The following is an 18,521-nucleotide window of genomic DNA, read 5'->3' as shown; positions in this document are numbered from 1 at the left end:
AAACCTACAAGTGCTTATTTTACCACTACTATTCCTTTATATTGGCTTTTTATATTTACAAATGCAGCAATTTAGAAATCAGACGAAAGGTTTAGCACTGGTGAACACTTTTTGATAGATAAAAAGTGCATTTTATATATACAGAAGGAGGAATGAGGGACAGAGGGACATTGCTTCAAATCTGGGACAGTTGGAAGGTATGGGAATCCAGCAGCCCTGCGTGGAGAAGTAGGGGGAATCAGTGGAATCAGTATTGCACAGGGTGATTAGGGTGTGCCTGGGCACGCCTGGCACACCCTACACGCACGCCTTTGCTCCTTCATCAGCAGGAGGAGCAGTAAAATACGAATGTCCCATCCAGAAGAGATGCATGTTAGAAGATGGCATGAAATGTCTTGTAATGCTTATAATGCAGGCCTCTTGAACCCATTGGGAAAGAGAGCCCTGGCTGATGGGGGCATAACCAGGGTGGAGTATGGTGACTAGGGGTCACGGTGGATTGGTGGGGGGACGGGATGGGGTTGGGCCTGAGCTCACTAAGGTGATTGCCCCAAGGGATTCTGGGCCTTTTGGTGAAGAAGATTACTGACAGGCGGGTGGAGGTTTTTGGTGACCTTGCCAGCAAAACACGGCGGTAAGAGGTACGCCCTTCACGCTAATTGGGAGATAGACGGCAATCCGGCACTTATGGTAAGGACAGGCCCCTCAGTTATCTCCCTTTCCACCAGTCGGAACTGAGTGCTCACAGTGCTACTGTGACTGGCACTGTGGAATGTTAAATGTTATGTTTAAGTTGTTAAAGAGTTGAATTTAATAAAAGCTGTGGCCTTGCCCTTTCCAACATGAATGGTGGTAAGTGGTCTTTATTGGATGGGTAGAAGGGGTAAGGTCTAAGTTGGATGGATCATGGTGTGGACCTGGGTTTATTGCACCTCAGCAGTCATGCAGGCCTCTTGAACCCATTGGGAAAGAGAGCCCTGACTGATGGGGGCATAACCAGGGCGGAGTATGGTGACTAGGGGTCACGGTGGATTGGTGGGGGGACGGGGTGGGGTTGGGCCTGAGCTCACTAAGGTGATTGCCCCAAGGGATTCTGGGCCTTTTGGTGAAGAAGATCGGTAAGAGCTGCCCACCCTCCCTATGGTTGGTATGTCACAGCTTGCTGCGGTTTTTGGTGACCTTGCCAGCAAAACACGGCGGTAAGAGGTACGCCCTTCACGCTAATTGGGAGATAGACGGCAGTCCGGCACTTATGGTAAGGACAGGCCCCTCAGTTATCTCCCTTTCCACCAGTCGGAACTGAGTGCTCACGGTGCTACTGTGACTGGCACTGTGGAATGTTAAATGTTATGTTTAAGTTGTTAAAGAGTTAAATTTAATAAAAGCTGTGGCCTTGCCCTTTCCAACATGAATGGTGGTAAGTGGTCTTCATTGGATGGGTAGAAGGGGTAAGGTCTAAGTTGGATGGATCATGGTGTGGACCTTGGTTTATTGCACCTCAGCAGTCATGTGTTGTGTTCTTGACAGGAGGCCGTTTGGATAATGATGATGAAGAGGAAGACGATGATGGGTCTGAATCAAGCAGTCCACCTCACTCATATCAGAACAAACCTCCCCCTGAAGGCTGTTGTACAACTGATGGTAAGTGCTACAGACCTTTATGTACTAATTAGTTGTTAGGTGTAATGATAAGCAAACCTATTGTACTTATTACTGTATGTACTATATTGTCTACTTATTTTTGCATGCTCAATTATACATTGTAATCAAGCAAAAAGGTCTAAATAGGCCCTAGAGTTAATGAGTAAAAAAAAATATTGTGTGTGTGTGTGTGTGTGTGTATATATATATATATATCTATATATATATATATATCTATATATATAAATATAGATATATATATGTGTGTAGTTTACTAAACTCTTGCTCCTTGTTTTAGGATTTTGCCAGGCCGGTAAAGACCTTAGATTGGCAACTGTGGGTACAGAACAGTTTGACGTGCCTCCCGGATTCCTGTTGGTCGGTGCCAAGTCCCCTAGTTTACCGGACCACATTCTAGTGTGCGCTGTGGATAAGAGGTTTCTCCCTGATGACAATGGTCGCAATGCGCTCCTGGGTATGTTATTAACTGGATGCTCTATATCTGACTCCTTGAGATTGTGATTTGTCCCGATGGCTGCAGAATGGTTACATATTGTGATTAGAGTGCAGTAGGAAGTCAGGGCAGTGTGACCTCTTGCTGAGACAAAGCCAGAGCTAAAAAAAGATCAGATCCAGAGATTATGAATGTGCAATAATCGAGAAGAGATGTTCATTGGAGGCCATGACTGAAATGTATGACCTGTATACTGAGATTTATGTGTGTGCATCTATGTTTCTGTATACATGTGTTTGTGTGGTGTGTGTGTGTTGTATACTACAGGGGAAATCCCTAAAGCTGAGCTCCAGGAAATTAGCTGAATGCACACATGAAACACATAGAAGGGAGCCCTGTTACCTGCCAAAAGATTTGTATTTCTGTCCATCCAGTCTTGCGATTAACACAGCTCTGCCACAAATCACAGCCCTGTTTGGCAGTGTAAGAAGCCTGATTTTTTTTCTTACTGCAGTTAAAAAATACAAATAGGCCTTGTCCTTTTCCCAGCCTGTTTTTGGACAGTGAAGGAGAAAGAACACACTGATGTTGTTATCTCTGCTTTCATCTCAGCATACTCGTTGTTAACATGTCAACCCTGCAGCACCATTGCTTCTCCCTCTTCCAGCTTGAGCTATGCTGTGTAGGGGGCTGTGAGAGACTGATAACTGGTCAAATTTAGATACTTATAATGTTTTCATTTATATAATATACTTCATGATGCATTAATTAACACAGAGCTGCGTTAATGTGTCTTTTATATCTGCCTGGAGTTTAGCTTAAAATAGATTGAGTACACATCTTACTAATTAATGGAAAGTGTAGCTGAAAATCATTTTACATTGTTTCTGAGCTATAATTCTATAATGACTTTTCATATACAGCGTTGTAGATTTTGGATTGAGCTGTATGTCAGATAATCAGCATGCTTACTGAAAGTTACTCAATAAGGTGCATAGATCCTGATAGCATGTAAGACACCTTAAAGTGGAGTTCCACCCCAAAAAAATAGTAATGTGCTAAAAAAAATAAAAAAAAAACATTTGGAGAAAATTTTTTTTTTTACTCACCTCTAAATCCCTGTTGTTAGGGGGTCCCTCGTAGTCTGCCCCCTTCGGGTGCCTGGGCTCCTGACGTCACTTCCCTCGGCGCAGGAAGGGAGATCGCCTCTCCCCCCTCCCTCTTGTCAATCATCTGGAACATGTGACCGGTCCCAGATGATTGCGCAGCCAGTGACGGAGCGCGGTGCGGCACAGCTCGCACATGCACAGTGGGTGCCTGGCTGTGACGCCACAGCCGGGCACCCACAGTTAAAATGCCGTCGCCTCCAAGTGGAGGGGGGGACGAGCCAGGTTTCGATCCCCCGCATCGCTGGACCCTGGGACAGGTAAGTGTCCGATTATTAAAAGGCAGCAGCTGCAGTATTTGTAGCTACTGACTTTTATTTATTTATTTTTAAATGGGAACCCCGCTTTAAGGCTAGGTTCACACTGCACGCGCTCTGACACTGGGAGCTCATGTCGCACAATGTGTGAAAATCAATCTTTCCCTATGAGAGCCGTCTGAAAGTGGTTGTAAACCCTAGGACAAAAAAAAACCTGCAAGACAAAGGCATAATGCAAAGGTGTAATTCATTATGAATTACTTACCTGAGATCGAAGCACCCGCAGCCGTCCACGTACACCGCTGCGGCGGCCGACATCGCTCCCATAGTTATTTCCGGAAGACCCGGGTATCGCGCGCTCCGGCGCTGTGATTGGCCGGAGCCGCGATGATGTCACGCCCGCGCATGGACGCGGGAGCCGCCAGTAACGGCACACTCACTCAAGCAACGGCACATAAGTGCAATTGCTTCAGTTTGCTTCAGTGTACATGTACCGATGAAGTCAGCACATGCAAATACAGGGTAGGTTTAGGAGATATCCAGGGTAGCTACAGGTAAGCCTTATTATAGGCTTACCTGTAGCGAAAAGTGTGCACATCTGGAAAGGTACCATTAATGCTGGAAGATATATCCAGGTTTTGGAGAAGCATATGCTCAGGCAAAAATGGGACAACATTCCTCTCCCAAAACTCCAGCAACTGGTCTACCGCAGTTCCCAGATGTATACCAAGTGTTGTTAACCTCCCTGGCGGTTTTCCCGAGTGTGGCTCGGGGTTAAATTTCAGCACCATTAGCGGTAACCCCGAGCCACACTTGGGATTGCATTGCAGGATCCTGGTGCGGTGTACTTACCTTGTCCCCAGGATCCTGCGATGTCCCCCCGCTGTGTCCGCAGGCTCTGTCCTCCTCCCAAAGCCTCACTGTGCCGGGCTCTATTCCCTGCGAGCGTCGCGACGCATGGGGGCGCGGAGCCCGGCGGCAAATTAAAAAAAGTGAAAAATCATAACACATACAGTACACTGTAGTCTTACAGATTACATTACTGTATGAAATCATTTCACATCCCTTTTGTCCCCAGTGCTTTGTCCAATGCCCTGCATGCAGTTCTATATTATATATACTGTTCTTTCTGCCTGGAAACTTGAGATTGTCCATAGCAACCAAAAAGTGTCCCTTTACATCAAAAGTGGCTTTAGATCAGCTGGAAAACAGCGATAGTAAATTAGAACACTTGCAGAATTGAGCGATAGTGAATCGTGGGGAAATTCATTTTATTATTATTATTATATTATTTTTTTTTATAATTATTTATATTTATTTATTATATTATAATTTATGATTTTGTGTTTCAAACTTCATCATACCCGGGATATCTACTAGACTGTTGTTTTGTGACAGATTTAAGTGTGTTATTGTTAAGAATTACAGGCCTACAATATAGAGACGCAAAAATCTGACATAATCGTACCGCCAGGGAGGCTACAAGAAGAGGAGATGCTACACTGCAGTAAACTTGGGTTCTTCCAGCTTCCAGCTTACTAACTCCTTGTTAGTACTGCTTACTTACGTGCCAGCTTTTTGTTGCCCTGTCCTAACTTTTTTGAGACATGTTGCTGCCATAGATTTTAAAGTTACCTTTTTTTTATTTAAAAGGTACATTTTATCAGTTTAGCACTTTTGCCTAGCAGTAAGAAGGGTTGCTGGTTCGAACCCCAACCACGACACTACCTGCCTGGAGTTTGCATGTTCTCCCTTTGCCTGCGTGGGTTTCCTCTGGGTACTCCGGTTTCCTCCCACACTCCAAAGACATGCTGGTAGGTTAATTGGGTCCTGTCTAAATTGTCCCTAGTATGTATGAATGTGAGTTAGGGACCTTAGATTGTAAGCTCCTTGAGGGTAGGGACTGATGTGAATGTACAATGTATATGTAAAGCGCTGCGTAAACAGTGCTATATAAGTACCTGAAATAAAAAAATATGAATTTATGAGATCATTGCACTCTGTTTTTATATATTTTTAGGTGATTTTACACAGCATTACAACTTTTTTGGAATAAGGGTTGTAGATTATTGTGAGAAGGGAAAGGTAAAGCCTACTACACACAGGCTGAATGTGGGGCGTCATCGACCAGATCAACAGAAACCGGCTACCATTCGGCCTGTGTGTACTGGGGTAGGAAGGGGCATGACCGAAAAAGGTCTGCCGATCAGCTCCCGATCAGCGCACTCACCCAATGGCAGAGAGCGCTGATCGTAGTGTTCTGGCAAGAGGGCCACCCCCCTGTCAGAACACAATAGCACAGCAGGGGATATCGCTGTACTAACATCACATAGTTAGTACAGTGGCTCCTCTAGAGCTGTCAGTTTTTTTTCCATTCAACTCTGCTGGGTTGAACGAAAAAAAAAAAAATAATAGTGTGTACAAGAAATCAAAAAGCCCTCTAATCAGTGCATGGGATAAGAAAGCTTTCTGAGAACAGAAGGTACTCATATGTCTCATTCCATCACATGTCCCACAAATAAGAGGATTATGGCATATGGGATGGATGGGGACATGTGGATACCTTCTGTGTGCCGTGGATGAAAAAAATCTTTTGAATACCTGATCATTTCTAATTGAAAAATCCAAAGACTTCTGGTACAGGTACAGCTTTATACAATATATCACTTCCCCTGTCACAGCATTGATCCTGTATTGTACGGCCTATTTCCCTTTCTGCTGTAGATTGTAAAATTCAAGTGAAACTTAGATCAGTCTATGACTTGAAAGCCAGCAATTAGTGTTAAGGAAGTATTTGTATTAATTGCACTTTAAACAGAGACACAAAAGAGCAATAATGGGGAATAGTCCGAGGCAGGCCACCAATGAGGCAGCTGCAGACAGACTTTTATCCCCCTCACTTCCTCAATAAACATGTCTGCTTGTTCCTTTGTCCACATTCCAGACTGGGATAGATAGGCCAGGTAATGCTAGACAAGGTATGCAGCCAAGATAGTGGGTGTAAACACTGAGCAACATCTGGACACTAGTGAGAAGTCTATATTGTTTATTGCTAGGTGGCACTATATATATATATATACTATGTGTGTGTGTATATATATCTACATATCTATATTTATTTTTATATATATATACATATATATATATATATATATATATATACTATATTGCCAAATCCACACCACTGGCTATTGTATTCAGACAGCCTCAGCACCTACAGCTGCTTAAATACCCATACAGGGACTACATCTTATAGGATGCGGTCACTGTTCGGCTGACAATTTTCCACCTGACTCGATATGGCTTGAATTTCAGCCAGTTCAGAAGAAATCAGCTAAAATTTGAGCCAGGTACGGTCAACTTTAACAAGAATATGTCTTGTTATCCATATCAACCATTTCAAATCTATAAATGACCTAACCAGCACAAGCTATCTTTCACTTGCTTTGATTGGGTTCCCTGCATGGCCAAGCTTAACCGCTTCAGCCGCGGAAGATTTTACCCCCTTCCTGACCAGAGCACTTTTTGTGATTTGACACTACGCCACTTTAACTGACAATTGCGCGGTCGTGCGACATTGCACCCAAACAAAATTGACATTCTTTTTTTCCCAGAAATAGAGCTTTCTTTTGGTGGTATTTGATCTTCTCTTCGGTTTTTATTTTTTGCGCTATAAACAAAAAAAGAGCGACAATTTTGAAAAAAAAGCGCATCATTTTTTACTTTTTGCTATACTAAATATCCCCCAAAAATATATAAAAAAACTATGTTTTTCCTAAGTTTAGGCCGATATGTATTCTTCTACATATTTTTGGTAAAAAAATTGAAATAAGCGTATATTGATTGGTTTGCGTAAAAGTTGTAGCGTCTACAAAATAGAGGATAGTTTTATAGCATTTTTATTTTTAATTTCTTTTTATTAGTAATGGCAGCGATCTGCGATTATTATCGGGACTGCAACATTATGGCGGACACATCGGACACTTTTGACACTATTTTAGGACCATTGTCATTTATACAGTGATCAATGCTATAAAAATGCACTGATTGCTGTGTAAATGACACTGGCAGGGAAGGGGTTAACCACTAGGGGGCGAGGAAGGGGTTAAGTGTGTCCTAGGGAGTTATTCTAACTGTGGGGGGGGGTGGGCTTCAAGTCACATGACAGCGATCACTGCTCCCAATGACAGGGAGCAGTGATCTCTTTTATGACACAAGCCAGAACGGGGAAATGCCTTGTTTGCATAAGCACTTCCCTGTTCTGAGGCTCCGTGACATGATACCGGTGGACATCGGGTCTGCCGGCCCCGTGGGCACCGTCACGCTGTACGCGGCGGGCGCACGCGCGCCTGCTATCCCCGCCTCTTAAAGGGGACATACAGGTACGCCCATTTGTCCACCGCTGCCATTGTGCCGACGTATATCGGCGTGCAGCGGTCGAGAAGTGGTTAAAGTGGAAGTACTCTGCATCTGAGCACCACAAACCAAAAATACTATTTCATTAAATTTTTGTTATCCAACGCAAACTCACCCACCCATCCATGCCTCCATGTTTTATTTTGTTGACAAATCACTTTCAAAAACACCCCCCCCCTAGCATTTCTGACTAAGATCATCTTGAGTAAGGGCAGATGATTCATGTAGCATTTACTTTCTGGAATCCATCTGCTCTAAGCTCAGGCACGCAGACCGGAGGGTGTGCTTAGCTGAGAAAACCCCTCGTAACCCCTCCTCCCCTTCGGAAGACTCCTGGGATGTATGACATCATGTGCCTTTAAACCAAGAAGTAATGGAAGAAATGTAAAAAAAAAAGGTTAAAACAAGTAAACACAATATGCTTTCCTATCTATTTACTAATGCTGGCAGAAAATAGTCAAAGTTGATTGAGAGAGTGAAGTTCCACTTCCACAGGGTTTTTAAAAATTAAAAGTCGACAGCTACAAATACTGTTAAATGTTAACATACAGTTACTTACCTGCCTGTAGGGTCTAATGCTGCCTTCCCTGAAGCCGATTCTTCACTGATCTTCGTATCCCGAGCACCACAATCTTGGATGTGAGAGCCATCTGCGACTTCCTGATATGTCATAGCTGGGTCCCCACTGCACATGTGCATAGCTCCCAACTGTCCCTGATTTTGAGGGACTGTCCTTGATTTGAAACAATGTCCCTCTGTCCCTCTTTCCTCCTCATTTGTCCCTCATTTTAGTCTGGTCTATATAGTTGTGTATAAAATACACTATTTATCTTTCAAAAAGTGTTTCCCAGTGCTAAACCTTTCGTCTGATTTCTAAATTGCTGCATTTGTAAACTTCAGGAGCCAGTATAAAGGTATAGTAGTGGTAAAAAAAAAAAATCACTTGTAGGTTTAACTAATTTTTTTGCGTGGTAGGGGGTGTGTAGGGGGTGTGTCCTATGACTACATAGTTTTGCTTATAGGTGTCCCTCGTTCCAATCTCAGAAAGTTGGGAGGTATGCCTGTGCAAGTGTGACGTGTCCCTGGGGTCTGCAGCAGAGTGATGGAGGGTAAGACAGAGGTCATCTTTGCCTAGGCCAGAATTCAGGAAGTGGAAATGGGTACCTATCAAAAAAGTTTAAAAACTAGTTAGGGGTTGTGGAGAAGGGATAAAAAAAAAACAGCACTTTAAGTTTTGGGTGAAGGTCCACTTTAGGCTGGCCACACAAATAGAGGTTACTTCTATCCAGCATGCAGGCTGAATGGAGGAAATGGAACGGATTCATCCATGTACGCTATACAGCGTAGATGGGAGAATCTCCTGCTGCGGCAATTGTATTTTCACAGCCAGCCCCGTCACAATATCTCAATGGTGCTTGCATCTGACTGGATGCATGTGTTGTTTGGCTGACCATTTTCCACCCAGCTCCTTGATTTTGGCCGTCAGAGCCACCTACAGAGTCCATTTTGGTTGGTTCATGGGGAACTATCCAAAATTCACTCCTTGTAGAGCCATCTTTACTACCATGACCCAGCCTATACCTCCCCCACATTTTCCAGTTGCTGAAGATTAACATGATGATAAGGGGACACAGATATTTCAGAACTGCAAGAATATGCGTTCGTTCTGTTTTGTGAAACATGTATAGAGCCAATGAAAAAAGAACCCGTTCCCCTTAACAACCTGTTAGATTCAAGCTGTCGTTTCTGGCAGGCTTTCTGAGAACTCTTCAAAAGTTTGCAGCCTGCTGTAGAGTTGCAGATGTGATATTGTTTTTTTAGCCCCTTCCTGGCTGTAAAGCGCAGTTCATTTTTATGTCAGCGTGTATGATTTGATTTCACAGTTCTACATTTCCTTTATTTTATGACCCAGTGTTCAGATATAATATTCCTCCGGGCTCACGAGTTCCTGCTGCCTTTTCCGTGGGATGTTAAGCAGATGGCTTGCAAATACCTTGATTAGCACCAAGGATTGTTCTGCTGTGTCGGGTTGGCTTGACCTAAGAAGTCACTGTGACCTGTAGCAACCTGTATAACATAACATGTGATGCTACCTCCTGCATCCACGAATGTTTCCAGCACTGCCTGGTACCCATAGAAACCAGACTGGCTGCTCTATGAATGAAATCTATTAAAATGCTGTCTAAATGAAGACGGCAGCATCAAAGCACCACTGTGATTCAGTATACATTGATTTTGAAATTAGGTACAGAGTGAGTTTTCTGATTTGACTTGCTGTCTTCAGTATTTAAAGGGCTGTACCACCTTGTAAAAAAACAGACCCTATTTTATTCAGTATTTAAAGGAATGCACCACTATATTCTAAACTCAGTACTGAATGGCACTAAGTTCACTTTTAAGGAAAAAATAATAGGAATAACATAATTTTGCAGGAAACAAAACTGTGATTTTTAAATGTGATAGTGGCTGCAGAGGAAAGGAACCTCTGCTGGGTGTGGGGGCTGCTTAGGAACGGAACCCTAAATATGGGTGTAACATGTAACATGTATTAAAAGGTGAACATAGCCTTTAAAACTGAGCAAATCAATTTAACAGTTTCCCAAAACAGTTACATTCAAGGCATGCTGTGAATGATAACTGTCACAGTTACCTCTATTAATCAAGCCTTCAAATGGCTGGTGTCATAACTGATCACATGTGCAGCACCATGCCAACTGCAGATCAAACAGGGGCTAAGATGGCAGCTTCCTTAGATGTAAATGAAATGAGGGTTTAGTTCCATTTTAAGGCTTGGTTCACGCTAGCTGCGGCCGTGGATCATAGTAGGGGTCTGGTGCGTCCCTGTTCTCCATTTCAGGCTTGATTTTTTGCCTGTATTTGGGAGCCAAAGATGCACAGGACCCCTGTGCAGTCCGCTCTGCAGTCGCCCCGGAGATGTGTGAATCGGCTCCATAGAGAGCCGGTCACAGTCTCCTGTCATGCGAATTGGGTGCGGCGAAAGCCACATCCAATTAGCAATAGTGTGAAACCAGCCTAAAGGTTTATATTTATAAAGCAGTACATGGTAAATGTGACTTTCACCAAACATCCGCTATTGTTGAATCAATTACTATCACCAGGAAAATTTGGCTGCAGTGATTGTTTGTTGAATGTCAGATACACTGCTTCATAATTATGCCCAATAGTGAAGCTTTACTTTTCACCTTAACCACTTCAGCCCCGGAATAATTTACCCCCTTTCTGACCAGGCCATTTTTTGCGATTCGGCACTGCGTCGCTTTAACTGACAAATGCGCAGTCGTGCAATGTTGCACCCAAACAAAAAAATTACGTCATTTTCTTCCCCACAAATAGAGCTTTCTTTTGATGGTATTTAATCACCTCTGTGGTTTTTAGTTTTTGCGCTATAAACAAAAGAAGAGCGACAATTTTGAAAAAAAAACAAAAAACAATGGGGGTTATTTACTAAAGGCAAATCCACTTTGCACTACAAGTGCAAACTACAAGTGGAAAGTGCACTTGGAAGTGAAGTCACTGTAGATCTGAGGGGGACATGCAAGGAAAATAAAAAACAGCATTTTAGCTTGTACATGTTTGGATAATAAAATCAGCAGAGCTTCCCCTCATTTCAGATCTACCCCTTAGTTTTACAGCGACTGCACTTCCAAGTGCACTTTCAGTGCAATTTCAAGTGCACTTTGCACTTGTAGTTTGCACTTATAGTGCAAAGTGGATTTGCCTTTTCGTAAATAACCCCCAATATCTTTTACTTTTTGCCATAATAAATATCCCAATTTAAAAAAATAAAAATAAATCATTTTTCCTCAGTTTAGGCCGATATGTATTCTTCTATATATTTTTGGTAAAAAAAAATCGCAATAAGTGTATATTGGTTGGTTTGTGCAAAAGTTATAGCGTCTACAAAATAGGGGATAGAATTATGGCATTTTTATTTTTTATTTTTTTTATTGGTAATGGCTGCGATCTGCGATTTTTAGCAGTACTGCGATATTGCTGCGGACAAATCGGACACTTTTGACACATTTTTGGGACCAGTGACATTTATACAGTGATCAGTGCTATAAAAATGCACTAATTACTGTATAAATGTCATGGACAGGGAAGGGGTTAACACTAGGGGGCGATCAAGGAGTTAACTGTGTTCCCTAGGTGTGTTCTAACTGTGGGGGGGATGGGACTGACTAGGGGAGGAGACCGATCGGTGTTCATACTTAGTATGAACAGACGATCGGTCTCCTCTCCCCTGACAGAACTGGGATTTGTGTTTTTACACACACAGATCCCGGTTATTGCTCTGTCACCAGCGATCGCGGGTGCTCAACGGTCATTGCGCCCGCCGGGCACTCGCAGTGGCTACGGGGACATGCTGCGGGCGCGCACGCGCCTCCTGCAGCGTCTTAAAGAGCCGACGTACAGTTATGATGGCTCCCCCAGGGGAACCAACCTGCCGCAGTATAACTGCGGCGGCTGGTCGGGAACAGGTTAAAGGGTTAGTTCACATTTACAAAAAACTTCCTATTTAGGTGTATTTGTAGACACCTTAAACCATGCAGCTCTGATTAAAGTTGAAGAATGCCCTTGCTATAGGTGTAGGCCATTTACATGCCTCATTAAGCCTGACTAAAATAGTCCCAGGACTGAGGCCTAGACATTACTGCTCACCTCTTCCATCACAACAGTGAGCTTTTTCTCTGAATCAGACCCCCTCATATATACTTTCTCTCCCCTGATACAGTAGCTCTGAGCTCAGCGTTTGAGAGCTCAGCCCTGTGAAGATGAAGGTGAACAATAACTACTAGGCCTAACTTAGCAACATCCTGGGAGTATTCCAGTCAGGCTCCAGAAATGTATGTAAATGGCCTACACTTATAGCAAGGGCATTATTCAGTTAGGCGAACTAACCCTTTAGGATTCTGCCATTTGGGTTAGGTTCACACGGGTGGCACAGGGGCGGTAAAAACAGGCAGTCGATTTATGTTTTTACTGCCCACCTCCAAATGAACACAGCGGCCGCTCTGGTACACATTGCCACAGCCACGATCCTTAGATTCGCAGGGTGGCAAAGAGGAGTTCCAGCCTGGGGAAAAAAAATAAAAGTCAGCAGCTACAAATACTGTAGCTTCTGACGTATATTATAAGGACACTTCCCTTTCCATAGATCCCGCAACATCGGCGCCCCAAGCTGCTCCGGGTGCAGGCGCCGGGATCTTCGCTAAGGGAAACAGGAAGTGAAGACTTGTGACTTCACAGCCTGTTTTCTACTGCGAATGCACAAGTCGTGCTGCGCTTTCGAAATGGTCCCGCTGTCTTCTGGAATCTGTGTCTCCCAGAAGGCAGCAGGGGGGAAGGAGGCGGGGCCAAAAGTTTTATAGATCGCCGCACAACGATTGCAGCGAACTTACTTGGAAGTGGGAAAGGGTGCTTGACTTTGGCAGGTATCCGCTCCCCCCTCCCCCCCAAAAGGTGCCAAATGTGGCAGTGGAGGGGGGGAGTGAAAGCAAACAAGCGGTGCTTCCACCTTTTGGTTGGAGCCCCGCTTTAACTTGGTATGTTGAGCTTGACAGGAAGTAGTGCCTGTCAAACCTACTCATTGAAGTCAACACGACTACAGGGAAAATGCGAGCCAAGCACTTGGCTTACCGTTTTGGTGCGGTATTTCAATGTGGGAAGACTTCCCTTCCGTCAGACTATACTGATCGGTGCTCTTGGCTATAACTGGCGGCACTAATCGTTTGGGACAAACCTGACAGGATTGTTGGACAAAGGTCGAATGGTAGATTGACTTCTGTACAACCAGCCTGCCCATACATGGATTGAAATTCATCCAGTCAGAACCTCCCACCTATCCTGCCTACCCTGTATAAAAGAAAGACATGTATACTTACCTATATTTAATCCACTCTGGTCTATAACATGATTCTTCAGCTCCAGCACCCTGAGTAAGGCTCCATTCACACCTCACGATTTGGAATCGCAGGCAGAATCGCCACGATTCTGCCCACAATTCCAAAACGTGTGGCAATCGCTGCACAGTGAGCGGTGCACATTTGGGTGTCATTATCCTTTAACTGCACCCCAAACGCATTGCGATTCTGCTGCGTTTGTCACGTGACAGGATCACGTGGCAAATGAGACAAACTGCTCTTTTAAAATCGCTTGAAGCTTGTCGCCTGAAAAGGAGCAGGAGCTTCTTTTTGAATGACAAGTGCACCCGTGCGTGTCGTCAAATGGCGTGAGAATCACTCAACCAAAATTGCAATTGGGAACGCCTTTTCCTGCTACGCAAAAGTGTGAATGCAGCCTAAGGGAATGCTCAATGATGGCTGTGTACTCCCAGAGCCCCGATGTCACCCATTAAAAAATGTGCAGGTTTGTAAAACATTTATTCATTTTATTGTCACACATATGCCATTCACTCCACCCCCTAAAAACTCCCAGTTGGCAACTCCTATGTCCTGTCTTGTTGCTAGAACATGAAAACCAAGGTTTTCACTCTTGTAATGCTACAGTGAGTGAGTGAACAACAAGATAGGGCATAGGGGTTACTAACTGGGAGTTTTTCAGCAAGGTTTCTGAGGAAGACCAACTGGCCTAAAAGTATGACAATAAAATAAACATTTTACAAAGCTACACGTTTTTTTAATATCTATAACCACATAGGTTATTTCTTTAGAAACAGTGAACGTAACCTAAATAATAGGTGTTGATCCTGCCACGAAGGTCCTTGTGTTATGACATTTCCTGTTCCTGTTTTGCATGGCAGCCAGCATCTCTTCCCGGCTGTCTCTGACACACAGACAGTGCAGAGTGGAGTGCACTGAACCCACCCCTCTTCCTCCTGTGTTTTCCTGTACACAGAGGAGGAGGTGGGGAGCAGCACATCACTCTGCCAGAATGGGGCTGATATGAGGTCTGTGATGATTTTTTGTACACAAGACTTGTAGAGGAGGGAGGCATGGGGAAGAGGGTGAGGGGGGCGGGAAGGATGGTGCTGGGATGCGATTACGGGGAATTGATAGAGTTGGGATGGGATCAGGGTGGTGGATGAAGCCGGGATGGGATCGGAGGATGGATGGAGCCGGGATGGATTCAGGGGAATTGATAGAGTTTGGATGAGATTGGGGGATGGATAGAGTTGGGATGGGATCGGGAATGGATGGAGCCGTGATGGGATCAGGGAAATGGATAGAGCTGGGATGGGATCGGTGAATGGATGGACCTGGGATGGGGGGGGGGGGAATGGAGAAGGGATGGGATCAGGGGATAGATGGAGCCAGGATTAGATTGAGGTGGTGAATGGAGCCGCAATTGGATCGGGGTGGTGGATGGAGCCAGGATGGGGGGTATGGATGGAGACGGGATAGGTTTGAGGTGGAGGATGGAGTCGGATAGGATTGGGGGAATAGATAGAGCTGGGATGGGATCAGGGAATTGGATGGAGCCGGCATGGGATTGGGATGGGATTGGGGGAATGGATGGAGCCTGGATGGGATTGGTGGAATGGATAGAGTTGGGATGGGATCGGGGGAATGGATGGAGTTGGGATTAGATCGGGGGAATGGATGGAGCTGGAATAGGTTCGAGGTGGAGGATGGAGCCGGATAGGATTGGGGGAATGGATGGAGCTGGCAAGGGATTGGGAGCTGGGATGGGATCGGGGGATTGGATGGAGCTGGCAAGGGATTGGGATGGGATTGGGGGAATGGATGGAGCTGGGATGGGATCGGTGGAATGGATGGAGTTGGGATGGGATTGGGGGAATGGATGGAGTTGGGATGGGATCGAAGGAATGGATGGAGCCAGGATAAGATCAGGGGAATAGATGGAGCTGAGATGGGAACAAGGGAATGGATGGAGCAGGGATTGGATCGGTGTGGTGGATGGAGCTGGGATTGGATAGGGGTGGTGCATGGAGCCGGGATGGGATCAGGGTGGTGGATGGAGCCGGGATGGGATCAGGGTGGTAGATGGACCCGGGATGGGATCAGGGTGGTGGATGGACCTGGGATAGGATCAGGGTGGTGGATGGAGCCGGGATGAGATTGGGGGGAATGGATGGAGACGGGATGTAATTGGGGGAATGGATGGAGCCGAGATAGGATCGGGGAATGGATGGAGTTGGGATGGGATTGGGGGAGTAGATTGAGCTAGAATGGGATCGGGGGGAATGGATGGAGTTGGGATGGGATCAGGGTAGTAGATTGACCTGGAATGGGATCGGATGGAATGGATGGAGCCAGAATGGGATCGGGATGGGATCGGAGCGCCGTAGGTCTTGTCTGTCCTCCGGTGTCCCTCATTCTAAAGTACAAATGTTGGGAGGTGTGTGTTCCTGCCTCCCACTTCTGCTCTTTCATTGTCACTCTGGCACATGCATTTGAAGTGGGGAATATAAGCAACTGTTCTGTAAAAGTGACTTCAAATGTTATTTATTTATTTTTTTTTTTAATAACAAACATTTTATACTTACCTGCTCTGTGCACTTTGTCTTCTCGGGTCCTCTGCCGGCGGTCCTGGCTCCTCCCCAAACCACTTGCTATGGGGGCACTGGTGCTCCAGGTGTCTGTAAGATACATAGAGCTGTGGCTCGGCCCCGCCCCCTTTATCCTCATTGGCTTACTGGATGTGATTGACAGCCGATGGCTCCCACTGCTGTGTCTCAGCCAATGAGGAGAGAGAGACCCGGGACAGCCAAGGCTCCTGTGCACACCGCTGAATCGAGACGGGGCTCAGGTGAGTATTAGGGGGCTGTGGGAGGAGCAGCATACAGAAGGCTTTTTAAGTTCATGCATAGAATGCATGAAAGTAAAAGAACTTCAGCCTTTACAACCACTTTAAGCTGCTCATACATCAGTGGAATTTTGTTTTAATGTTCATACGGAAATTCAGGAATATCACTCATCAGAGCATTCAATAGTATGATAATTGGCTTGACAAAATTTGTATGAAAACCCTTAGCAATCACGTCCGATTGTCAGGTCAATGATTTTTCCCGAATGAAAACCACATTTACAGTTAAAATTTAATTCATTTTAGGAAAAAATTTCCATCCTCTTTCAGTTTTCCTTATCACTACGGTCAGAAACAATCATCGATTTGACCCCAATAACTGTTAGAAAATTAATTGAACGTTCCAAAAATACTTTCATGAGAAAAATTCTCCTGGTACATCACCAGATTTTTAGTTTCCAGGAGGTGGCAGGGTGAAGCGTGGACAACACAGAAGAGCAATTAAAAGACAGGACAAAGCATTGTCCCTCCATAACAGGAAGTGCACTGTAAAAAATATTGTACTGGGTCTACTCAAAAAAATTGAGGCAACTATTTGCATCAGCTTTTTAAGTACTGTCAACTAAACTTATTTTTGTCTGACTCATTAGACTTTATGTTTTCAACTTTGTTGTTTTAAGTAAAGCCAACTCAGTTTTTTTGAGGTTATAGACCATAGTGTTTTAAGTTAGGAATACATACCTTAACTTGTCTGGAACTATAGTTTTAAGTAAAGCCAACTCAATTTTTCCAGTTTATAGACCATAGGTTCAAGTAAAGCCAACTCAATTTCTCCAGTTTATAGACCATAGGTTTAAGTAAACCCAACTCAATTTTTCCAGTTTCTAGAGAAGTTTAATTTAGGAACACATAGATTAACTTATTTATTTCAAGTACTTATATAGCACTGTCAATTTACAGAGCGCTTTACATATACATTGTACATTCACATCAGTCCCTGACCTCAAGGAGCCTTGAATCTAATCTGCAACCCAACTCACATTCATACATACACATACTAGGGCCAATTTACACAGGAGCCAATCACCCTTCCAGCATGTCTTTGGAGTGTGGGAGGAAACCTACACAGGCACAGGGTAGAACGTGCAAACTCCAGGCAGGTAGTGTCATGGTTGGGATTCATACCAGTGACCCTTTTGCTGCTAGGTGAAAGTGCTAATCAGTACACCACTGTGCTGTCCTATTGATTAGTTACTTAGGTAGTTTTAAGCTTTAAAGCGGAGTTCCACCCTCCGGTATCACAATTGGCACCTTTCAGGGGGGAGGGGGGTGCAGATACCTGTGTAATACAGGTATCTGCACCCACTTCCGGGTATAGCTAGCCGCAGACTCCCCGCCCACCCCCGTTGTGTTGTGGGAAATACACAGTTCCCACAACACAACGGGGACCAGTGTAGACGCGCAGCGCAACTCGCGCATGCGCAGTAGGGAACCGGGCAGTGAAGCCGCAACGCTTCACTTCCTGATTCCCTCAGTGAGAATGGCGGCGGCAGCACCCAAGGATCGAGCGACGGTTCGGTCTCGGGTGCCGACATCGCTGGACAGGTAAGTGTCCTTATTTTAAAAGTCAGCAGCTGCAGTATTTGCAGCTGCTGACATCTAAAAAATTTTTTTTACGCGAAACTCAGCTTTAAGTAACTTTAACTTACTCAATTTTTTTAAGTTGGTAAAACTTATTTTCCAAATGTATTTGATATATGTTTGAAGGTTTTTATATAAAAATAATACAATAATATGTTTTAAAAAAAAGGAATAGTCTCATGAAACAGGCTTTTA

The 18,521-nt window shown here is 44.5% G+C and overlaps 1 protein-coding gene across 1 annotated transcript in view; it reads left to right on the top strand.

Annotated features, from left to right (window-relative positions):
• The window catches only part of GREB1 (growth regulating estrogen receptor binding 1), a 216,982-nt gene that overhangs the window by 86,105 nt on the left and 112,356 nt on the right, over positions 1-18,521 (top strand). The window contains exons 3-4 of the mRNA XM_073625369.1: positions 1,528-1,641; positions 1,940-2,116. Of these exons, the coding sequence (XP_073481470.1) occupies positions 1,528-1,641; positions 1,940-2,116 (291 nt within the window). The remainder of the gene's footprint in view (positions 1-1,527; positions 1,642-1,939; positions 2,117-18,521) is intronic.

This window comes from Aquarana catesbeiana, linkage group LG04 (assembly GCF_042186555.1).
Source record: "Aquarana catesbeiana isolate 2022-GZ linkage group LG04, ASM4218655v1, whole genome shotgun sequence".
In the NCBI taxonomy this organism is placed as follows: Eukaryota; Metazoa; Chordata; class Amphibia; order Anura; family Ranidae; genus Aquarana; species Aquarana catesbeiana.
This window is presented reverse-complemented; position numbering and strand designations above follow the sequence as displayed.